This window comes from Aphelocoma coerulescens (genome assembly GCF_041296385.1).
Source record: "Aphelocoma coerulescens isolate FSJ_1873_10779 chromosome Z unlocalized genomic scaffold, UR_Acoe_1.0 ChrZ, whole genome shotgun sequence".
NCBI classification, from domain to species: Eukaryota; Metazoa; Chordata; class Aves; order Passeriformes; family Corvidae; genus Aphelocoma; species Aphelocoma coerulescens.
The window spans coordinates 49990982-50017077 of record NW_027184085.1 but is presented as its reverse complement, the minus strand read 5'-3'; the positions used below and the strand labels follow the sequence as shown (position 1 = coordinate 50017077).

General features: G+C 38.4%; 1 protein-coding gene across 7 annotated transcripts in view; it reads right to left on the bottom strand.

Moving 5' to 3' along the window:
* Nucleotides 1-725: 725 nt before the first annotated feature.
* The window catches only part of LINGO2 (leucine rich repeat and Ig domain containing 2), a 512261-nt gene continuing 486890 nt past the window's right edge, over nucleotides 726-26096 (bottom strand). For 5 of the 7 annotated variants that reach the window (XM_069001991.1, XM_069001990.1, XM_069001992.1 and 2 more), the window contains one exon: nucleotides 726-3546. In XM_069001991.1, coding sequence (XP_068858092.1) covers nucleotides 1690-3510 — 1821 coding nt within the window. In that variant the 5' untranslated portion in view covers nucleotides 3511-3546 and the 3' untranslated portion in view covers nucleotides 726-1689. Of the gene's footprint in view, nucleotides 3547-16631; nucleotides 16692-26096 lie in introns of those variants that run through there. The other 2 variants (XR_011147766.1, XR_011147768.1) reach the window with 1 other exon arrangement.

Below are 26096 nucleotides of genomic sequence, written 5' to 3'. Positions count from 1 at the left end.
ATTTTCATATTAATCTGGTTAAACATATATATATATAGTCATTGTCATCCTTACTCCAGGTTATGTCAATCATTTAAAAATGGTATTTGCTATCAACCACATACAACAAACCTATGGCTCATAATTGGTGGAAAACTTGAGAGGTGGCTGAACAACTTTGTATCTTGCAATTGCTGAGAATTTAAAAATAAAAACTGTGGTATTAATGATAAAGAATAAAATTTCACTTCTCAGCCTTTTGAGGATTTCTTTGGAGGCATAAAACAAACAAACAAAAGGTTATTTGTGCTGAACTAATGTTCCACTTCTGTCTTCTCTCCATTAAAAAAGATTCCTAAAATCTGGAAAAACTTGCCCCTCTTGCTCTAAGATACTGCCCCTGAAAGAAACATAACCACATTGTTATTAAAATGGCATTAAGGATAGCTAAGTAATCTGTTCTTGGAAACTAGCTTTGCGTCTCTGTGTTATCTACAAATATACAAGATGAGAATGACAGTGACTAGAGGTTCATTATATCTGGCAGTATGTTAGCCTTTTTGAGGCTATCATGTTTTATATATTATTTTAGTATTATAAATCCCCATATTATGCATGAACAACTGTAGTTTACTTGGCATTGGAGAAGAGTTCATTCCTAGTAGCAGAGTGTTTGTATGTTTTAATTCAGTTGTATAAAGAGTAAGATGACCATATTTCCCAAGGAGTCTGCAGAACGTATTATGCTCTTTATTTGGCCCAGTACACATTAACATTTTAACAGTAGCTTTGAAATTAAAATCAGGGCTAACAACACCAATTCTCTCTCTTCAAGGTAGAACTCAACTCCTCCATGCCAGCATTGACTAGTGGGTTGCCTTCCCTGTGTGAGAACCAGGGCTGTATTACAGTAAACTGGTCCAGTGTGATATCACAGATATAAAAAATATTCCATTCTGTATCAAAACTAGGCACATGCCTTATATTTATATGAAGAGTAGATCGACAGAGTTGAGTGGTTTTGCTCTCAACTATTCAGCTCTGGCCTTCTACATGAGGAGAAAAATATCTTATGTTATTTCTAATTAGTAACTACAAGCATCTAATTTGGGTTTGATGGTAGTTAAAGATGGGTGACATCACACTTGGGTCAGTAGTGGTGGATATCTAAAAGCACAACCTCTCATTTGTATTGCTTCAAAATGTACACAGTATAGATGTAGATTAAAAAAAAAAAGCTACCAATTTTTTTGTTGTATTGAACCAACTAGAAGGGATGATGCAAAGTTTTACCAAATGAGATATATGGATACAAATTTCACTGTATAGTGTGGTTTAGACAAATGTGTCTTTTTCTTTAAATATGTAAATCCTACACTGTAGGTTTTTTTCTTTTTCCTTTTGTAGCAGTAGAAAATGTTGAACAATTGTCCATGAGCATGAGCCAGTGGTTCATTGCTGATATCCCCAGAATGCCAGTATTTGCAATGCAAACAGTTAGTACAATTTCCCAGTTCTATGAAAGGCCCTGACACATCTGCCTCAAGGTCTGGAGGCTCTGTTGTATAACCACAAATAGTCTTTCCATTTTCATATAACCTTTTGATACACTGACAGCTGCATTAAGCTGCTTCTGCCTAGCGATTCCACATGCCAGGCTGTTTTAATTGGTTTTAATGCCACAGAAAAAGCACTGCTAGCAGAATACCATCAAATCATTTTCATATTGAACCTTCGTGGTCCAGAAACCTCCCCTTCAACCACAGCACCATTGTTTTTGCGAGGGACATATTCAAGGTCAATGCTGGTTTTGTGTTTGCCTTTCCCTCGGCTCCACACAAAAAGAAGAAGGAAACAAAATAAAACCACTCCAAGGAATGTGAAACAGCCCATAGCTGTGGACACCAATATTGTCTTAAGGTCCAGAGAGTAACTGTTCGCATTAGTTCCGTTAGAACTTGTGTCGTTGGAGTCTGTCATATACATAGGGGTCCTGTTGGCATAAAGGAAACGGTCTGAAGTAAACCCCTTTACTGTCAGGGAGGCCGAGTAGGTGTCATTCCCAGCTGCATTACTTGCAATACAGACATAGATCCCAGTGTCCTGGTCTTGGGCAAATCGGATCTCCAGGGTACCATCTCCCAGCACAGTGGCTCTACCATTTGATTTAGTTGTGATCAGCCTCCGGCGTGGGGTAACCCAGGAGATGGTAGGCTGTGGGTCCCCGTCAGCCTTGCACATCAACTGCACGGTCTGTCCTTCCTCCACTACCAGGTACTGCACCTTCTTGTCTTGTATCTTGGGCTTCTTACAGGTGAAGTAAAAGGAGAGAGCTGTGCTGTGAAAATCTCTGAATGACCTCTCTCTGACACTGTCTGGGCCAGCACACATTGGTGGTTCGCTACCAAACTGCAAGGTGGGCTGCCGCTGCAAAATCCAAAGAAGACGGCAGTCACAGGCCAGGGGGTTGTTGTTAATGCAGAGGACCTCAAGGCTTTTGGAGGAATGGAATACATTCTCTTCTAGGGTTTCTAGCAGGTTTTGGGACACGTTGAGCACGCGCAGGAATCGGAGCCCTTGGAAAGCATGTGGTTCAATGGTGCGCAGCTGTGCCCCCACCATGTGAAGCTCCTGCAGGCGTACTAAATCTGACAGCATGCCTGCTTCGATGGTGCTGATGGGGTTGTAAGAGAGGTTGAGATGTGTCAGGTAAACCAGGTGTTTAAAAGCAGAGTAAGGTACCGCAGATAGGTTGGTGTTTGTGATGGAGAGAGAAGTTAGGTTGAGACCGTACAGACTGTTGGCAGGCAGCATGTCCAGGAGTGGCCAGGCCTCTATCTGTAGGTCTTTCAGGCGAAACAGTCTTTTAAAGGCATACGCCGGCAAAGCATTAATGTTGAGCTGTTTCAAATGCAGACTGATGAGGTTGTGGAGGTGAGAAAGAGCTTCTGTTGGTACGGCTGTGAGGTTGCATCTCTCCAGGGTGAGCTGCTCCAGGCTAAGCAGCCCGCTGAAGGCCCTGTGTGATATATACACCAAATCATTGTCCCCAACCTCCAGGGATTTTAGGTTATGCAGATCTTGAAACATGTAGTCTAGCAAAATGACAATCTTGTTTTCACTTATATCAAGCTTTGTTAAGTTTGACAACCCAGTGAACACCCCAAGGGGGACCAGCTTCAGACGGTTTCCTTTCAGCCGCAAGGAGCGCAAGTTGAAGAGATTGTTAAAGGCTCCAGGCTCAACATTGGAGACAATATTGTCACTGAGGTCAATCTCCTCCAGCAACGGGTACGATGTGAATTCCTCAGGGTTAACACTTTTCAGTCGGTTCTTGCTGAGGTCCAAGATTTTGGTCTCAATGGGAATGCCTTCTGGGATGGACATCAGACGTCTTCGGTGACAGCTGACAGACTTGTTCTGTGCTGAGCATTCACAGCGGGCCGGGCAGCCCACGGTGGGGCTTGTGAAGACAAGCAGCACAGCCAGACCCAGGAACGGCTGCCAGCATTTTAGAGCTGTGTGACGCATGACTCCACTGATCTGGGCTAACCCTCCGTCACAGGCCTGTGGGGTGAGGATGGGAAAGGGGAGAAGTTAAGTCTGCAGAAAAAGAACAGTACCATTGCAAAGCAAAAGCATGTGTTTTCATACCAAACAAAACAATAAAACCTATTGTGAATGGCAAGACCAACAAAAAAGCAGATTTTACTTCAAGATCATAGGGCCAGTCAAAGGATTTGTTTAGCCAGCATTTTCCTCCAGATGTCAGAGAAGGCAAAACAGCTTTTCCTACTGCAAACAATAAAGGAGGCTTCAGTCTTTTCTCAGTCTCAGTAGGTTTCCTCAAGAGAGTGCTATAATTAACCCAGAGATAAACTATGCAAAAAGAGCTAATAGCATTTGTGATAAGTTTACAGCATTGGATTTCTGTGAGGTTATGTGAAACCAAGCTTATGCCTCCCATTAGTATTTTAAGGCAAATCTTAACGATGCATTATAATCCAGAAAAGGAGCTCCTTGACAATGGAAAGATTCCTTTTAACATTTATTGCATATATTACAGCTATAAATAGATGAAGCTTGTTCACGCATACGCATACACAATGGCTCAGATGAGGAAGGAAGAACTGGTGCATCTCTGATTAGAATTTGCAATAGGACAAATCAATTCTTTGCTCTTACTGCACAAAGATATTTTGTGTGACTCTTTAGAACCCGAGACCTGAGAAGGATTTACAGAATACATATTTGTACTTCCAAGATGTGTAAACCAATTTTAGGAAGACAAAAACAAGATAAGATGAGCTGTTTGTGTTTAAGCAGTGCAATGTCCAAAGAAGCACCACAGATTTAACAGAAATTGCAGTTGGTAAGTGATTTATTCATTCCTGCCTTCAGGTTAAAAATGAGGATAGAAGAAGACAACTCCTATTAATTAGCTATCCTTCTTCAAAGGATGTCCTTTTCAGGTTTAGTCACCAAAGGCAAGAGACTTTTTCAACAGTAGCTACTAAATGAAGATGAACAATAACCCATTTCAAAAGAAGAAGAAAGGATATAGGTGTTCATCAAAGGAAGGTGTGTTTGAGAAGTTCAGAGTAAAGCAAACTGCAAGCGAGGACTGTAGAAGTGCCTTAACTCCTATGGTACAGCCAGCTTGATGAGGCTAAGTGATAATGCTGGGATTCAAGCTTCATAATATTAATAAGCCTTATAATGGGCCCCAGGCCTTGTGAGGCCTTTTCTGGATTGTTTAATTCGGGCTTCATTTTAGTTATACTTGTAAAAATATTTACATAACTCCTGCCTGTAACTACCTCCATGCCTGCACAGTTGACTATTGCCCATCTGGTCCTACCCGCAATGACAAAATTACCCAATGGCCAAGCATCCACCTTATCTGTGTCTTTGGGCTTTGAGGATCATCTGGCTACAGCATAAGAAGTTTGCAACTGATGTTTGAGTCAAGGTTTTTTTTTTTGTCTATGTGCTATCACATGGATTGTAATATAAAAGAAATCCTCCTGTACACACGGGTAAATACATATTAACAAGTATGGTACAACTAAATTGATGGGGCAGACAGCTATTTGAGCAAATAAGCTGTCTGAAGCACATCAGAATAATACTGAGTAAATAGCAGGCTGATGAAAAAGGAAGTCCCACCACTAACTCTGCTACAGGAACACCACACTCTGCTGGTACACAACTTGGAATGTAATAACTCACCAAATCATCCTGCCTGACAGAGAAGGGTTGCACTCTCAGACTGTGGATGGTCAGAACAGTGGAGATTCAAGATGTAAGAAAAAGAGCAGGTATTTGGATCTGTTGATCTTATTGTATAATAAAAAATTCTAAACAAGAACTAGGTGGTTTGGATTGTAAGCATTAGCACTATTGTAACTAGACTGAGAAATAAAGAGCTGTTGAGCTCTGACTGTTAAAAACTGAACTGAGTGAAAAAGCATTTATCTTGGAACTCCATATAAATTGTGTTCTTTGACTGACCATACATGAATGATGCACATATTACTCCTCTCACAACTCTGTGGAAGAATTTCAGTCTTGACTGATGTGGGTTTGTATTTCCATTTTTACACTTCTATGCAGACACTATTAATATGAGGCACATTGCATGCTGGTTTTGACATATAGACTGGAGACTTGGATGAAAATTATTCCGTAGGATATTACCTATAAAAGCACATTTCCACTTTTTCTAGAAGGACAACCTACTGAGATTTAGTTTCCCCCTTAAATTGTAGTCTTGCAAGTAACTATTGCTAGTTATGTCCAGCTGTGACAAAGGTTTTCAGAGGTAAACTTCACTTCATTAAGAACTAAGTTGAAACTGCAAACCTATAGGGGACTGTGAGTTAGGTGTTTGCAATGAATTCAGATCAGAGAGCCTTTGGGGTGCTCTGATCATTACTTTCAGAGCTCAGTCTGTGAGGTTAGTGCTTTCATACTGATACTTCTGCCACACAGGGATTTCATTTCCTACCTTACCCATCTAATAATGTATGAAGCACAAAGTAAACAGGTTCAGTGGAAGATGAGCATTCCTGGAGTGTTTGGTTTAGATAGAAAAAATATGAAACGCTTTTTGCAGCTATCCAATCCACCTGGTAACTAAAACTTCTGAGGACTACAAAGTAGAAGGTGGACAGTATAAAAGACTATAAAAGGATTTTTTGACTGTGGCTGGAATACAGAAAAGTAGTGTTAATAAAGCACTTCAAACAGCAAGAGTAGTCTTCTGCTAAGGCACGTACACAGATAATAAGGTGGATATATATTTATCTGTAAGGGTGTGTGCATCTCTGTGTACGCACTTGCAAGGAAGCAAGATTCAGGACTGAGATATGAGCTGGAGTGAATACATTTCAAAAAGGATAAATAATAAATTAAATATCAAGTCAGAAAAACCTGGATCAATAGTACAGGTTAGAAGAAAATAGAAATTAAATGTATTATTACAATTTATATTGAGCCAGATGATACTACCATTCTTTCTGCTAAGCAAATCGGTGACTATATCCTAAGCTTTAAACTACTTTAAGGAGAAATTATTTCATCTTCATTATGTAAAAAATGTAACCTTATCTCAGGCTAGGGTTAAAAGGTCTAGCAAGTGAAATGTGTGGGACAAGGTGAATTTTGGGAGAAGCCTACAGTGATTTTTGACTATCTATTGCATGTGGTCCCATTTGACTTTAATGAATGTAAAGTTGTATTTTCAGGACATGCCCAGTAACATCACTAGCTGGGCCTACCTTTTGCCTTCAGCCTAAGAATAATAAAGGATACAGTTTCCCCTGTAAAGTACATTTCATGTCAGTGTGATCACCATTATTTATTACTATACACCTGTTAATCAACAATGCTACTGTTTAAAAAATCAGAGTGAAATAATGCCATTAAAAGACATTCTTCTCTGCAAGATGATTTATTGGAGTGAAAAATTATTTTCCGTATTTTTTTAGATTTGTGGGATGTTAATTAATTGGTGACTTCACTGGCACAGTGCTGAACTATTAGTGTCAGTGTTTGACATGATGCCTTTCATTCTTGCTTAAACAACCAGCACTACATACTTTATCTTTGCCAGTATAGGAATTACCTCTAAACCCCTGCAACATTGTGGTTTTTTGCATCCGTCTCCTCATTGTGATACATACAAGAAAGTAAAGTGTATGCATGCAAGTATGTATACACACACACACATATAAATGTAAGCTAGTAGTCTTACTGTTCTGTGATTGTACTGTGCCTTGCACTACAGAGTACTTCCATAAAATTATAGCTTGCTAGATGAAAACTTAAAAAACATAAATGATTAAGAACTGACAGTTTTTATATGTTTGAATGTGAATGACAACCTGTAAAATTGTTTTCCTGGCCTTTCTGGAGTATTTGTTGTGCTTTGTTAGACTCTAAAAAATGAAATACATGAAGTTGTTGTTTATTAAAAAATAAACTAATTACCTTCTTTTTGTCTTTCTCTGGTTCTGTTCTTTAAGTCCAAAGTCAGGAGTCAAATTACTGTTGGCTGATACTCTTTTTCAAAAGAGGACCCTATTCAAAGTTCAGCTGTGCAATTATGAAAGCTCATTAGAATTATTAGTTAATAGTTCTGTTCGATCTCACCCAAACCAGCCATCTCTACTACTTTGAAATGCAAATCAGTATGTACAAAGTTCTGAAGCTTTGAATCTTCCCACTAGTGCTTTACAAGAATGTACAGTGCTCTGTAGCTTTTGAATTGAAAAACTGTAATTAAAAAAAAATTAAAAGCAACACAATGCGCTCTTAGAATGCAGGGCAATTCCAAATATCATATATAGGAATGTTCCAAATCATGCATATGTTACATATTTTTTCACTTTTCCCTTTCCTCAGACGAATTTTGAAGCCTCTGGAGCTGAAAGCTAGAGTGTACTTGACTATGGTCCTTTCCATGTCCCATCTGATGCTTCAGTATTGTATGGGACATAGCTTTAGCCAGAAAAGGTCAGAAGATCTGTTTCTGTCATTAGCTGCATTAGCATCACATGATGCTCTGATTTCATAGTTTTGATCTTAATTTTCCCTCCCCTTTACCCAGTCTTTCAGACAAAAAAACTCCAGTGGATCATATCAGAGTTGACAATTTTGCCTGATGCTAAGGTCACTTAATAATATAGGTTCTAAAATACAGTATATTTTTTTTACAAAAATATACTGTATTCAGTAAATGCTCTAGGATTAAATATTGCAGGACAAGACAGACTTGTACTAGTTGTTCACTTAAATGCTACCAGTGAATCCTGAGAACCAGGTGAAGTACCTGTTTTAAAAATGTGTGCTGGGTTGACCCAGGCTGGACACTGGGTGCCCACCAAATCTGTTCTATCACTGCACTCTTCAACTGGACGGGGAAAAAAAAATATAACAAAAGGTTCGCACGTCAGGATAAAGCAGGGAGAGATCACTCACCGGCTACCATCACAGGCAAAACAGACGTAGCCAAGAGAAATTACTTTAGTTTATTACCAATCAAATCAGAGTAAGATAGTGAGAAACAAACTCAAATTGTAAAAGATTTGCCCCAACCTCTCCCTTTTTCCCAGGCTTGACTTCACTCCACATCTTCTCTCCCTTCCCTGTAAGGCAGTGCAAGGTTTTGGGAAATGGGAGCTATGGTGTGTTCATCACATGGCCTCTGTCACTCATACTCTTGCCCAGCTCCAGCGTGGGGTCCCTCCCACAGGAGACAGTCCTTGATGAATTTCTCCAACATGGGTCCCTCCCATGGGCTGCAGCTCTCCATGAACTGTGCCAATGTGGATCCCTTTCATGGTGTGCAGTCCTTCAAGATGGATATTTTTATGAGCCTGTGTTTAAGGATAGTAAATTATTCTGCCTGTATAAGGTTGTTTCTCCTCTGAATGCTGAATTTTAGCATTGCTGTACTTTAAAGCAGGGAGCAGATACTGAGGAGTATAAATGTTTCTGTCTTTGCATGGCTGTCATCATCTGTCACACTTCAGCAAGCAGTAAGCCAAAGCCATTGTTCAAATCTTTGCAACAAAACACCATTGCTGTTGTGCTGAGCAGACAGATATGAATATGTGCAGCTAAAACTACTGAACTACTGTGGTGCAAAATTTTGACCAGCTCAGTGTGGTTTGGGAACTCTTTTCTCACAAATTTATCTCTCAAGTACCTACTGCAGTTTTCTTGGAAGAGCAATTGACCTGGCTTTCTTGAACACTCCTTTGTTGCTGGACCAGACCAGGTAAGGGCAGGAAGGGTGAGGAACCTTTGCTGCTGGACTGTGCCCAAGGTGGCAATGGTAGGAAGTGTTGCCCAGGAGATGAAGGGAAAATAAGAGACTGTGATGATGCGTGTTTTTATTCTGTTTTTATATGTTCTTTGTATATTCTTTGTACCCCAATGGTTCACCCCTACCTCCATTCCCAGTTGGTTTGTCCCAGATCCAAGCCGCTCCCCCGGTGTTCCCTATATGGTTGTTCTCCTCCCCTTGGTCTAGTAGGTTCCCCATCAATCACCCAAACCCCTCCCGTTATTCCCAAAAGTTCAGTGTCTATCACCTAAACCCTCCCTTTTTATCCTTATGTGGTCCTTGTCAGTCCCCTGAGATCCTGCCCCTTCTGATACCTCCCCTCTGGAAATCCCCCAAACCTCGACGCTCCATTGGGGCATGTGATCCCTTTCCCTCCACCCCTCGAGGCTATTGGCCTATGTGAATGTCTATCCCTGTCCATATCCCTCCCCTGAAGATCCCTATTGGTCCCCTGTTAAGCCATCCCTATTGTAATGACTCCCCTTATAAGGTGTTGCCCGAAGCTGCTCTGGGCTTGTCCTCTGTGGATGCCCTCTAATAAAGTTGGGTGACCTTGTGTGGCAAGCCTCCCTGCTACTTTTTATCTCTCCCTTCGTCGAGGGCTGCTGGCTGCTACAGTGCCTGGAGCCTGTGCTCCGCTCCGTGCCTCCGGCTGCTCCCCACTCCTGCCGCACACTGCTGGAGCTAGCCTGGGCAGTGGACAGTAGCGGTCACTACGACAAGAGACAAACTGAGATGGTTCTAGGGACAGCCAAATGACACATGAAAATATTAGACATGTAGAAATGTTCCTACAGCGAGACACAATGACACTAGCAGAATGTATGAAATTCTGACTGTGGAATTTTCTGACTCGACTAAGCAATTTGGACATTCCCATCATACGTTCTTTCAATGAAAGAGCCAGTTTGTAGCAAAGGCTTTGCCTCACCAGGTCTTGTGCCTGGAATTTACCTAAGCTTAGTGTATTGTTCCCAGATTCTATCACAGACTAAGTCAAGACTGCCTATACACTCTCAAAAGGATGATTTTTCTTTAAATCAGAGAATCTCTCAAATTATTCAAATGAACCTAGGTGTTCTACCTTTCTTGTCTCTTTGATCAAGCCTTTATGCTTACGCAGAGATTTTGTTCTCCCTCCCTTTATTGATCTCTTAAACATCTCAGCATTTAAACTGAAAACATTAAGTAGCTGTCTGCATTCTGATAATAAATAGATTTACGAATCCTTGAGTAACAAGTGGTTGTTGCTACAACAACCACTAGTCTGACAATTCATTGAATTGGAAGCAAAGTTTTGATTCAATTATTCTGCTGTCCTAGGATCATTCTTGTCCACTAAGTCATCAGTAAAAACTCCCTGGGCTAACATCAACTCAAAAAACTAGTCAAGTTACATTTGTTTTCAGAAGAAAAGATGAGACCCGGGTCATTAAAAAAGACATAATGCAGAAAAAAAAAAAGCAAAAAGAGCAACTAGAGCAACCTTCTTTATTTACTTATCCAATAGAATTAAGATTGGTTAAAATCTTTGTATCAGGTGTTTTAAAACTAAATAAGTGGGTATAGTTTTTACCCCAAACACTTATATTTTTGTCTGAATCAAAGTGAAAGAAGCATGTGTGCCAAAAGACAGAAGGTAAGAAAATCACAGTGACAAATTCATGTAATTATACAAATTATCTGTACAAGGCTTTGAAGTCCAGATTCTTCAAATTAAGCAAAGAAATGAAGCCATTGCTACACCTTCTGTTTTTAAAGCAATGTTTCTAAGATTAATTTACCATTTTCTTTCAGTTTTCACATAGAAAGTGAACCTCAGGAAGAAATCTGAAGGAAAAAATAATAAGTTGTAAGGATTGTCTTGCAGGAGACATTTCATGCAAAAATAACAGGAAAAGGAAGTGGAAATGTTTGCAAGAATTGTAGAAACTTCCACTGACATTTCCACTGACCTTGCTGATAAGTTGGAAGGGAAGAAGATTATGAAAAGCTTATATGAACAATTATGTGAAGGGCTGTAAATGATGCTTGGATGTAAAATAAAATTCAGACATTTTTGGTGAAGGTTAATGATATAAATCCACCATACAGGGATGATAGCACTACTATCATACCCACACAATCAACTACTTTATAAAAATTGCAGATATTTGCATATTAACAGTTTTTGGCAAAGAATTCTTAGTTGAATAAATTAATGAGCTACTGTGAGTGACAGATCTTTTCTATCATCAATTCCTTCCGAATGCAGAAGCAGATTTTTGAAAGGTAGAATTATATAAAATTTCTTTTGCACACTTCACTTAGCTCGATTCAATAGTATTCCTATTTTACTGGTAAAAAGTGATGTCACTAAGAGATACTATTCAGTGGCAAAGACCAGAACAATATAATTACTGTGGCAATAGATGTGTTGATGTACCTAAATACAATAATGCAATAACAGAGAAAGAGCTAGACTGGTATCTCTGAAAACAGTACAGCTTTTAAGTAGTTTGTACTGCATTTTGTTAGGCTGCCTTGTATTGGAAGACCAGCCACCTGTTGTAGATGAACTCCATCCCTAGACCTGGTGTTAAGCATCTATGCATGGTAGCCCCCTGAGTGATATGTGACTTCAAAAACAATGCATGAGTCCACATTTTAATGAAGTTAATTTATCCTAAGGGTTACAAAGCAAAATTCCATTACACTCTGTTTCACTGATGATTCTTGCAAGATTTTAATATTCCAAATACTGACAACAACTTATCACAAAGGAAGAAAGGTGAAGTTATTGTAGTACAGGAGGGAAAGTCATATGACAACAAAGAGCTAAATTTGTTACACTTGGGGAATGCAGCAGACCAAAAATTTAAAGATTTTGGAAAAGAATAAAAATCTCTTGCAAGTTAGGATTCATTGCTTCAAAGTGGACCTTGTGTTTCACAGTGTGTCTAGGCAGGTGAACCTTAAAACGCTTTGCTACCACGAACAGGACACTGGCGAGAGAATGTGAAAGTGTTAAATACTATACTTGCTTTTCATATCTGCTGTAACTAATGAATTCTGAATAAATGAACAGAAAACTAAATTGGTATGAAAGCTGACTGCATTGATTAAAGAGTAGGATGCTTTTTTCAACAACAACTCTACATTAAAAGTTTATCTTCCTCTTGAAATAAAGAGTCTTTCTTCTAAAACTGTCTGGGCATAACAGAACAGATGACATCTTTGTGGCCTGGACAGTATCTCTTATGTAGAAAAACAGGGATGGCTCTGAAGTTTTAATTCTAATATCCAGCTACTCCTCATCTTCAATGAGTGAAGATCTCGGTGATGGAAAGCTACTGAAAAAAAAGAGGAAGCTGCTTTAAATCTGGATTGGTAGCAGACTTTTCAGGGCTAATACATTCAAGCATACTTGAATTTCACTTCAGTAATCTATTTAGGAAGCCACAAGCAATCTGCACTGTATCAAGATCATGATAAGAAACATTCTTGATATAACCTGTTAAAGATGGATGTTGCCTTCAAACATGTGAACACTAAAGTCCAGAGAGCTCTGCTGCCCCAGTCATGTGCTGACTTCCTTTTGTAACCAGAGGCACTTGTTGGTAACTTTAACAATATGTTTTGCAAGCTTCTTCCTGTTGGCATAATTTCATTTTTGTTAGCTTTAAAACCAAAAATTCTTATTTGTTATCTTGCCCACACATGAAATCTAGGTGACAATTTTCCCTCTTATTTCCTACTAAGAGAGGCAGACAGATTAATGTGCCATGAGGAGTTGAGAACTTTTTCCCTAGCAGCTCTATGTTTGAACAGGGCAAAAGTGAAACCAAAAGTACTTCAGAGGGTATGGGTCTGGTAGAGCTAATTCTAGTGTCGACCACAGTCCTGTGATTGCTGTCACCAAAAAGGGTTTCAAGCTATTTAAATCTACTGACTTGGGTCCCTGACTTTTTTTTTATGGCAGTAACACAGAGCCTGGTGACAAATCATGGTATGCAGAGGATAAAGTGTATGGAGAATGTGCCCAGGAAAGAAAAGAGATCATTTAATTAGTACTACAAGGGCTGTTGTTACTTCATAACACAATTCAAAGGATCTTTAGCCAAAAGGCTCTGAATACTTAAACCTGTATTTTTAAGAAACATTTTTTGTTAAGTAAGTCTGAAAAAAGCAAATTAATTTCACAAGGGTAACATTAATCTGTCTTACCCAGAAGTAGATAGAGTTTAAAATTGTTTCAAAATAGCTGAAAATTGAATTTAAATGGGAAAGCTGAAGAAGTTGAAACCAATATATTTTCTTTTGTACTAAGACAAGAATCTCTAAAGTATGCGGGTATAGCATATATGGTAGTGGGGAGACAAGACACATTTAGAAAAGCTGCAACAGAGAATTTCAGTACAATTTATCTGACTAACACAAGAAAAATTTAAACCAATCGTGTGTGATTTTCTCACACCTCAATAAGCATGTTCGCAGAAGTTATATTTGTATCTTTCACTGAAACCCTATCAGACAAAGCAGGGAGTATATTCTCTGGGGACCATCTTCATACCATCACACACAAGGCCTTCACAGTACAACCTTGCTGCAAGCTGCTATCTATTTGCTGCTGCTCTTTTTGGCTGCAGGAGTAGTCAAAGTCTGGAAAGACAGTACAGGAGCTAAACATTAAAAATAAAAAAAAGGAAATAAGTACATTTCTTAGTCCTTGTCAGAAGGCCCTCAGTTGATACTATGGCTTCGAATTCAGAGCGGCTATCCTAGCACAAACTTGTAGCCGGCATTTGAGGGTGGCACAAAGGAAAGAAGGGATATATTTCAACTCATTGGTCAACAAATTGGTCATGTGTGAAAAAATGTCATGATAGACCTAACTGTAGTCACTTAATAGTTCAGATAAGGAAGATACCTTAGGGAGAGCTGCACAAAACTAATGCACTTTGAATTAAAATAGAGTTGATTATAATGTATACATTTGAGAGAAGAAGAGAATAGCAAAATGCCTTGGAGATTTCCTGTTTGCTAAAGGCATTGTTAAAATAGACTCAGTATCCGCCTGAAGATAGATCAAGGTAGTGCATTTGGAAATAAGATGTGACATGTTTGCAGGTGGACAAGACACAACCATTAAATGTCTGCTTTATTCATACCCCTACTCCATGAATGTTACTCCAGATACCTACTGGTGTCAGCATGAGCTTGAGCTAAGCCTCTATGTTGAGAGAAAAAGGAATAGAAAGAGATATAATGTGGGAGATGCCAAGCAGATGAAATTTGGTAGTCAGGTTTTTTTAGCTGGATCAGTCATAATTAAGCCCTTGATCTGAGCCTGGCCCATTGCAGAATTCTTACTGTCACAGCTGTAGGTAGCTTCCAAGTGATGCAAACAGAAATTTGCTAACTTTTCTATGCTTCACATACAAACTACTCATCACAAATGAAACCTATTCTTCTGAGAATTTACAGTCACCCATTTGCTTGAAATCTGTACCCACATTTACTATGGTATCACTACCAACTTTCCAAATCCTGGCAATGGAGACCTGTTACCTCGATGCCTTTATATATATTTATATATTTATTTAGAAAGAAGAGATACTTCCTAAGAAACTGCACCTCATTATGTTAGTATCAGATCTAATGGAAACAATTTTTGTACAAGGTATAGCCTCTGCTACTTGAATTAGTATGTATTTGGTAAACATTTTCTTTCATTACTAGCAGAAGACAACTATAACACTTAAACAATATGCCAAATACATTTATTTTCCTGGTTAATCAAGATAAAGGGATTAGAAAGCACAGCTTTCCATATTGGACTTTCTCAGCTGCCCTAATGTGCTAGCAGTAGTTACAAAAGTAATTGTGTATAGTTTCTAAGCTAGGAAACATTTTTTGTTCTTTCTTACTTTTTCATGGGAAGACGTCTATGTAACCCTGCTGCTTCCTCAAGAAACTGACATATCACATTAACAATGGATGGTGCTGTGTCCTACAATTGTCCTGATCTGTGTGTGATGTCCACAGGCTGATGCCAGACAGCAGACACTCGAGTTGCAATGAGCTGGTGCAAAGCTGCAAGCATTGTTACTGCTGCATTGTCCAGCACCTATTACAAGCTCTTCTATGGACTTACAGTCTCTCGGAAGACCTGCAACAGTTCTTCATAGCACTGCTGCACTTCCCTCCTCAAGGTGAGTAGTAAACCTCAACTACACCCATATCATATGCAGGAGTTTTCTTCTTGGTTTAGATCTACAGACTTCAGCTCAAAGATGGAGATCCAGGTTATATTTTCTACCTGACTCTACAGATGTACAGTGCAAGTCTACATAAAACAAAAGCCTTTTTATCTTGAAATTTTTTTAACATTTGTTGAAAACTTTTTTATAGTGAATTATTTTTTTCCCTCAAGACATTTTCTATATTGTTACATTTCATTAAAACCATAATATTCTATCTAGAAACAGTTTCAATGAATAATTTTTAACCAGTTCATGCATACTAGGACTCACAAAAATGCACATATGCTTAGATGTCTTTAAAGGAGAGCACTCTTTATACCATCTGTACTAATACTCTCCAGGACTAATGTACTTGTCCTTGTCCTAAATAAGATTAATGCTAGAATAGCTTTCTATTGCCAGAGCACTTTCAGATGGCCTAAATAAAAATAAATAAATAAATAAAAGAATGCTTGAGTCGGCATGAATACATCCATCCATAATGATGTCTCCATTTTATTCCTAATTAAAAGCTCATTAATATCAAAGACAATTGTAAGAAATCAGATGAGACCATATCATTTGGGAGTTTAAGATTGAAGGCACTCACACTATCAACTCAAATTCACTTATTCAAAAGCTACTGAAGGTGTTGTGTGAAATAGACTTTTATACTACAGCAAGCATTGATAGACCTCTTTATGAAGGCTGTATGTGATTTTTCATCCTTTCAGTTAGTTTCTGGCTCTGGAAAGGCGCTTAGGCCACAGAGTAACTGGAAAAATCGAAGAAGAGGAGAACAGAAAGAGGGTAATTGATCCCTTCTTAAAAGCACTGCATATTTTCAGTATTACTAGTCCTGGGAGCAAGAATGTATATACAGAAAAGGAGGATGCATGAACAGAAATGATAGTATCCAAGCTGTGTGCAGGAGAACTTCCAGCATCTCCTCCAGAAGAGATCTTGCACACCTGCGTAATTTTTGAGCAGACACTATATAAGTGCAAAATCTCTGTAGTGGCTTGGGAAAAACAAAAGAGACATTTATTTACCTTGTATGAATATTATGCCGTCTGAATCTGGAGGTGAAACGATATCCACAAAGCAAAGGATGCTGACGATGTCCCTTTGTTCTGAAATATATAATATGATTTTCTCTGAACTCCTTACCAGTAAGTTATAATTCACTTCACTTGAAACATTCACAATAGTCTTAAGCTTTATTACTTTTCACAATTACAAACATTACTGAAATGATGAAGAATTCAAGAATGATCATAAAAGCAGTGTTTATTTGCATGTATACGTACAAGGATGATATCAGTTAGATGGAAAATGAGATTTTCTTTTCAGGCTGTTCCTGAACAAGGGCTATGATCATTACTATGATAATTTTTTCAATCATAGAATCATAGAATCTCTCAAATTGAAAGAAACCTATAAGGATCATCAAGTCCAACTCCTTGCTCCTCACAGGACCGTCTAAAAGTAAATCACAAGAGTATGAGCATCATCCTGATACTTCTTGAACTCTGACAGGCCTGGTGCCTTGAGTACTTCGCTTGGGAGCCTGTTCCAGTGATTGACCACCTTCTCAGTAAGGAACTTTTTCCTAATCTCCAATCTGAACTTCCCCTAATGCAGCTTCATTCCATTTTCTCATGTCCTATCACTGGTAACCAAAGAGAAGAGATGAGTACCTTCCCCTCTGCTGCCTCCCATGAGGAAGGTGTAGACTAAGATGTGGTCACTCCTCAGTCTTCTCCATCCCCAGGCTGAACAAGCCAAGTGACCTCAGCCACTCCTCCTAAGTCTTAACCCATGAGACCTTTCACCATCTTGATTGCCTTCCTCTGGACACACTCTAATAATTTGTTGTCCTCCTTATACTGAAGCAGCCAAAAGTGCCTCCAGCACTCGAGGTGAGGCTGCCCCAGTGCAGAGCAGAGCAGGACAAAATCCCCTCCCTTGCCTGGCTGGTGATGCTGTGCCTGATGCACCCCAGGACCCGGGGGGCCCTCCTGGCTGCCAGGGCACTGCTGGCTCATGTTCAACTTGTCATCAACCCAGATCTCTTTTTGCAGTGCCGCTCTCCATCCTCTCCTCCTCCAGTTTAAATGTATAATCAGGATTACCCTGTCCCAGGTGGAGATTCTGGCACTTGCTCTTAAAATTTCACATAGTTGGCGATGGCCCAGATTTCTAGTCTATCCAGATTTCTCTGTAAAGCCTTTCTACCCTTGAGGGAGTCCACAGCTCTTCCTAGGTTAGTACTATTGGCAAACTCATTTAAGGTACACTTGATTCCTGCATCCAGAGCCTTTATGAAAACATTAAAGAGCACTGTCCCTAAAATCGAACATGGGGGAATCCCACAGGTACCCTAGCCACTGTAACTCTTTAAACCCAACCTGTCACCCAGATTCGTACCCAAAATGTTATGGACTTGTCTAGTGGTGTGATGGACATTTTGTCCAGAATGATACTGTGCGAGTGTCAAAAGGTTTGCTAAAATTCAAAAGTCCTATATATACTAGTGCTTCATCCATGGGCACTAAGACCCAGCTCAGTAAATCTAGCAAGGAGATTAAAAATTAAAACCTTCTTTTTCCTATGGGTTATTTATTTAAGTTACTTAGTCTTCAGAAATAATTAACTGGAAAATCAGCTACAGGCCAAAGTCACACGTAGTATCCAATGATTGTTTTTAACTGGGAGGTCTAGGTAGCACAAATACATAGTTATCTTAAAGTGTCTTTGGGTAGCTTTAGATGCTTTGTGAGCCTCGACTTAATGGATCAGAATTGAACTCAATGCAGTTGCAAAAGAAAATTTTAGCCTTGAAATGACACACTTAGATGGAGATTTCCACTGCTCAACACACTGATATCCACTGATCAGTAGTGTAGAGAAATTTTGCTGCACTCTGCCATAAATCTCACTGGAATTAACCCTGGCTAACTTTCCATATGGTATGAAATTGCCAGGTGTGCTACTCTTCACGGTTCAAGAACTGGTAAGTTCTTGACTAAGACAGAAAGACAATAAAACCTGCAAAACCAACACTCTTCACTCATGTAAGTCTACTGAGAAATGGTTATCTGTGCTATCATTTTTTTGAATACCCCACACTATTATTCATTATCTCTAACTGTACACATATTCTATGTAAGGAGAAGCCATAAACCTCAGAGGAATGTTTTGACCGAGTCCTCAAAAAACTCTTTAAGATCCATGGCTTTCTATTGTTGTTCAAGGCCTCACAGAAGGTCATTCAAGATATACTCAGGCCACTTCTCAGTATTGCATCCCAATTCGGCTTTTGTGTTTCAGAATACAGAAGAACGATACTCAGAAAGGAACAACTGGGCTTCACTGATTCCTCCTGTACATCTTGGTATTTTTGGGCACCCATATTTCAATTCAGCATCTTTTCTATAACTCACAGCTCATAAAATCCACTGTAAAGCAATAATCTCTGTTCCTGTGCATGACAGAAATGCAAAACCAGCTCCCTTTCTTCCTCAAGCTCATTTTTTCCCAAAGCTTTCACTGCTTTTCCATTTGATTTCCTGATTCCACATCCAACTGGATCCAAAAACATTGCAATAATATGGCTCAGCAATTCCACTAGTTTCCTAAATGAAACCAGGGGAAGAAAAGAATGCACCAATGACCAATCCTCTGTCTTTTACTGAAGCAGCTGCTATGGGTATAAGATTCATAAAGGTTAAAATTCATATATTTTTAGGGGTTTTTTTTGGAAAGGCAAAAGAACAATGAATATAGGTTTCCTTACTCCATATAATTATATATACACAGAGCTGAGTAATAAATTTAAAGGAAATCAATACCTCACCCAAGCAGATGATAAAAAGCTGTGAAAAGTGTTCAGTGTTTCCATAATATTGCCTTTTCTGTCTAAGCAAAAATAAAAATGATTTGCTGTTTTCCTTCTTTCCTGAGGTTATCATAACTTCTTCCTTATAAGTAGTTATATACCGTAATTGGATCAGTACTAGAATAAAACAGCAATCATCCAACATTCCATTTTCAGTCTCCTTCAAAACAGAAAGAACGCAAGCTGTGTCTGCAGTTATTAAAGGAGGACTTTATTAGTGAATATTTAAATGATAACCAATTCAGTAGCATCATGATAAATTCTAGGTATTCCTCTTCCTGTGTAAAACTCTCTGAGCTCAGCTCAAAAATTCTACACCCTTCTTTTTTGTTGCTTTGTGCCTTTATGCTGTGACAGAAGAACTGAATGCTTCAGCTTAAGACTGAGGACAGAGCAGATTTGCTGAGAGGACATCCCCCACCTTTTATTCACACCTCTGATCAGATTTGTTATTTCATTCACCTCTTTTATTTTTTTCTCTTAAGTATCTGACCTAACATTAATCATATCATCATGATTTTATTTTGGTTGCTTTGATTGCCGAACCCAGGCTTGTCAAATCAAGCTTTCATAGATTGTATCAGTAAATGTCTATTTTACTTTAGGGTGTAAGGATGTATCTCTAGTATCTAGTTTTATTTGAAAAAGAGCCTGGCCAAAGATCTGGTCAAAGTCTGATGTCTCAAAAGATGTTTCAACAGAACAGAGAGAATCCTTTTCCTTGGTGCAAATGGGCATTCTTTTGTGTCTCTTCTGTCTCAGAGAGAGTTCAGAGCGAGCAAGTTTGGGTTCAAATGCATTGAGGTGTCTATGACTTCAGCACTGCAAAATGTGAACCTGTGCCTTGTACTCACAACCATTGAGACTCCTGTGCCTCTTGCATGTGGACACCTGAAACCTGGACTAATCGTGGATATGGGAACCACTTCTGTTGTTCTCAGTTCTGAGTGGGCATGTTGTCAGATGTCATTACCACTGCTGAATGCAAGCACAGCTTCCTAAAATGACATTGTAGTTTTTGAAGACTTTTGAGGGGTCTCACAGACTTGTTTCATTTCCAACTAAATCTTCTGCTAGGTAAGAAGATGAAAAGGAGCTTTTTCCACTGAAGTCAAAGCAGCTTGCCAGTGGTACTGCTGGAAGCAGCAGTGCTGTGAATCAAACTTCAATTAATTTCTTCAAGCAAGGCATTTTGCCAATGTCTCTGCCCTTGTGTACAAAATGTATGATCAGACTCATACTAAATAAGCAAGATTTCACTCTCTGTCAGACTTTCCCTAAGCTTGTAAGTTTTCCGTTGGCTTTGATGCATCTGGTATAGTCTTTTGCAGCCGGACAGGACTTCCTCAGGTAGGAAGGTACAAAAACATTCTTTTTTTTTACGATTACCAACAGTGGGTATCTCAGGTTAGAACCCTGGATTTTCGTTCCTTCTTTGTTATAAAAACAGAGTTCAGATAAAAAGCCCTTTCACTTGCACTCAGGTTCCTGTACTGTCAAAGGCAGCAATGTCACATAATACATAAAGCACATAAAGCGACAGGTTGACTCATATACATGAAGTCAGTCAGGTTAAGGATAACTGTGAGCTCAACAGATTAGGTTACCTTTTGCATTTCTGTCACTCTAACATTCCTAGAAGTGCCTGGGGTTTTTATTTTTCCCTCCATCACAGAAAATCTTTATTTTTAATAGGGTCATTTAAACATAATATTTTCTGCTAGAAGAAAAAAATAAATTAGAAAATGTTGTGACATCCCATCTGTGATCAGTCAGTATCACACAAAGCATACACTTAGGAGGTAGAAACAGAAAAAAATATAATGCATAAATGCACTTAGTGCAGTGACAATGTCAATTCTGATAAACTTTGAGCCTCCAGGTTTTTACCTAGGCTTCTGGAATCTAGTCAGAGAAACCAAGCCCTCTTTTACAGACATAAGTGCAAAATGTTTAGGAACTGACAGTTTACTCACAGGAACTGTGAGCTCTAAGATATAGAAGCAAAGACACAACAAAAAAGTTTCAAATTATAAAAAGGAAAAAAAAAGGAATGGTATTTTTATAAAATTTTGAGAATAATTCATGCTAGATTTATGATTTGCACTCTGATTACTGAGGTCTGAATATCTGCCATTGCTTATGCAGTGGCAGTTTGGGACATGTTGGTAACTGGTAATGGGATATGTGGTGGAGAGTAAATAGCAGAGAATTGTTGTGCTGTCTAAACATGCATAAAATAAAAGCTTTTTCTGTAGAAAACTGATAGATGAGAATGACATAGGCTAAGTCTCTGTTCTGTGATTCAGAACTTTTCTGCCCAAATTCCATTTTCAGTGTTTGGGGGCTCTGACAATCACTTGGGTAAGGAAAACTGCACATTTTAATTATCTTCCAATGTTTGACAGAGAAGAACACAGTATTAATAATGGGCATTATATCTATTTTTTTGAGTCAATGATTCCGAGTGCCTCATTCTGCATTCTGTTTGCAGGGCTTCATTAACTGAGTGTTCCCAAAAAGACTTAAGAAATGTATTGTATAAAATCAAGAACTGGTAGGCAGTTAGCCACTCTATGGGATCTTTAACTGAAATAAAATTAAACAGAAATAAATATAATACTCTAACAGGGAGAGGATAAATTAACTCCAGGCTACACAGGATATATAGCATTACAAATAATAATAAAAGAATCTGTATGTGAGCTATGAAGTCTTTGACTAATGTAGTTGAGCAAACAACTCATATATCTGTGCTCCAGACATGGAGTGCTGGATTTCCAGGCAATTCCTATGTGAATTAGGACATGTTCTGTAATAACTTCTGTATAAAATAATGAATTGGGATTTTGAGCAATAATGCAGAACACCTTAACCAGTTAGTGTTGTTTGAATTTGCAGACTAAAGCGCCACATTTTTTTCATTAACAAAACAAATTTAAGCCATATATTTAAAGGAAAAATTGTTCTTGGCTACTACTGTGGGAACAGATTTTTGCAGAATCACAGAGTCATTTGGAAGGAAGCTGACCCATTTTCATGTGGATTACTTTAGTGCATATGTATTTATAACTTTTGAGTAACTCACCAAAACTTTGGAAACTAACTCATTTGTTAAACATTATTTCAGTTTATGTTTAAGGAAAGGCAGATCAAGTATTTACAGTTAGAGACCATCAAGCTTAAGTGACTTTGAAGTCCAGTCTTCCACCCAAATGCAACAAAGACTTGGAAGAGTCTACACATATAGGTGCATTATCAACTGAAGTTTGGTTTTGTGGATGAAAACGTAACATCTTGACAGGTGAGCTTTTACAACAGACTATTTGTTGATTCCCACTCTTCACCACCTCTGAAATGTAAAATAAACTTGTGAAACCTACAAGATTCTGGGACTCTTTTTATTTCAAAAATGTCCTATCCAAAATCAGCCAGAATTGAAAGGTTACTTTCATCATTAATGAAATGAAAATTTTAGATGACTACTATGATATCTGAGACAGAACCATGAGAACATAATGTAAAAAATTAGTACTGGCAACAATTGTTTCTTCTGTGGAGTTTTGACTCAAATTCTTGTGGATTAAAACATTGTTAATGAAGAAGATGCATTATATCTATCTAAACACCAGTGAGCAGTGTTGGTTCTTCCATACCAGCATTTCTATTTCCTTTTTAACATACACACATTTTAAATAAGCATCACTTGGCTGCCAGTTTTGTTCACAATCAGGAAAATTAATGCCTGACTCAATTAAGACAGTTGATCAATATTTGTCTTGCTGTTTCTGTGAAAAGGAATTATGCTGATAAATTTTCATTATTGTTGTTGATTGGTATATATTGCCTGTCAGCAAAAATGGGTGTTTTTTTCTTTTATAACAATGTTGCATCTAACTTTGCTTGAATTGACTGATACAGTTTTTCTTTAAGAAATAGTCATCCTAGCTAATTTATCTTATTTTCTGCATGGTCACTATGTCCAAATACTGATGTGTAACCACTGGCTGTAAAAATCTCACCAACAAGAATATATTAGATGAAGCTAGCATCAGGCAGATGTTTAGAACTTGGAACTTGGAGTTTGATCAACACTTCACTGATTTCTGAACTATTGGCTGCCCAGAATAGGATTTTAGATAGTTGCAGAGTGCTGCTATCTGTTTAGCACATAAAGTGTACCATCAGTACTCAGTGACCAGAACCTGTCACTGTAAGGGAAAAGAAACAGCCCAAACCTTCCAACTTACTCACAAATACAAAGAGAAGAAAATAAGGAGCAAATGGTCTTTGTTTCCCTCTGCCTCCTCTGGGAAAGCGTATGCTCTGTTTGAGCGTTTATCCTTCTTTTCTAATACATCCTGCCATATGGAGGAAACAAAGAGAATGAATCACTGACTTCACATGGGGTAGGATGAAGGGAAAAAAGGCACAGAGGAGAGAGGAATGGCATTCTGAATGCAGGCCAGAAATCCTTCCAAACAGTTCCAAACAACAATTTGGCTAATGGCTGTGACTTGGAATCGCTGTGCATCCTTAAAAAAGCATGGGGGGGGGAGGGGGGTTGGATGCAGAGTAGATTAAGCGTATCAGTCCCTGATCCAGTTCCCGTGCCTGGCTATCAAGCATGTCGTCTGCATCTCTTCACACAATCTGGTGGGGCTGGTGGGAGGGCCTTCTGGATGAGAACTTCTGCTGTATGGAGCAGCTTTCCCAAATCTGTCTTCTTCACTGAGTCATCATTTCAAGCAAGAGCTCTCTGTCCCTTTTAATGACTCTTCCTGTATTATAAACTTCTTTAGCAATGCAAATGTTTTATTTAGTTTTTAAATAAATCACAATACCACCTGACAAAACAAACCTAGACAGCAAAGTTGTTCTACATGACTTTCAGGCATGCTCAAACTCTGTCTGACTGAGTGGCTTTTAGCACTTAAAACACTGTAAAAAGACTGATGATGTTATTTAAGGACCAAGTCCAGCTTGGCACATCTGTACGTACACAGCAGCAACTGACTCGTAAAACCTACCTCTATCATCTCTCAAACGGATGACCCAACAGAAGCCCTGAAACTTTCCTAATATCTTGGGAAGGAAAAGTTAGCTTTATTCTTCCTTTTCATTCCTTGAAAAGCCCTCTAAACATTAAAAATATTGGAACTTATATAAACAGCAAATGGGTTTTTTTCTGAATAAATAACAAGCCTTTATAATAAAACCTGTAACACAAATAACTGAAGCTTATATAATTGCTCCAGAAACCCTCAACCTCTTTTGAGATATACATTTCAAATTCATAGAGTCTCAAAACTGGGTAAGTGGGTTAACACTGAGGTTGCTATTTCAATAATGCACAAACCTAAGTTGAAATGGGCAAAAATGAGCAAGACACAGTTCAAACAAAACTTCTATTCCTAAGGAGCACCTTATAACTAGATGTTTACGGGAATTTACTTGAGGAGTTTTAGGTATATCCTTCTTTTCAGAAAAGCAAATCTTTGAAGTTTTAGTTCACAAAATTTTTAGACAGTGTCCTGCCGGGCCATCTGGTGCGAGCTGGCTTTTCAGTCAGAGCACTTGCCATGCATTCAGAAACTGTTTTTAGATGGGTGTAGGTATGTACTGCACTTGCTAGTTTGAGGTATAATGAATGAAATTGACTAGTCATCAGCAACAGAGGCCCAAAAATCCAATCTACCACCTCAATTTAATTTTTGTTCTTATGTGTGATTCATAGCTTTTCCAGCTAGGAAGTGATAACTTTGCTCCCTTGTCTCAAATTTTAAATTACTCTTGTACAATATGAAGAGTGAAGTCACTTCATCACACAATATGAAGCACGGCAGTCAGTTTTTGGGAGTACAAGAACTTTAACAGAGACAATCTTAATTAAGATAGCATTGGAGGTCAGCACTTCACATTTCCATTCCATTGGCTTTTCCATCACTCTGCTCCTCTGTAGGGTAATATTGGTACATAACCTATAAACTTTTCCTTCTATTATATTCTACTTGAATCATGCTGTAAATATACCAACAGGAATATCTGTTCCCTACCATAAATTCCAGAAGAAATGCAAAAAACTCTTCTAAACATTTGAGTAACTGTTATATGAAAAATTATCTGGAAACATACACCTTTATTTGCATGAAATTATATGTGTCATTTAAGAAAACACTGAATACATCATTGTCAGCTGACCCTAATTCTCAAAACAGATGCTATACTACTTGGAATATCTTTATCATTCAGTTAGCAAGACACTGTTGAATAAGTACTTCCATACCTATATTCAGCCTCGTTGTCATGAGACTTCAAAATCTCTTTACACCTCAAAACCGGAAAGTTTTAAGACAAATGAAAAAAAAAAAGAGAGTGAAGAAAGCAAGTAAATTACTCCTTCAAACTATGAAAAATAAAGAAGTCTTAAAACAACCATGTTATTAGGCTTTGTTTTTTCTAGTTTGAATATAGGAAATTAAATGTCTAATGCAAAGAAGCCATTCGTTATTTGGCAATGATATTGAGAGCAGCTTTTGACTCTCAGACCATGCAGTAAAACCAGAATCAAGTCACATTAGCAAGGACAACTTCAGCAAAAGTAGGTATTGCTGCTGTATGAACTAGGATTACTGAC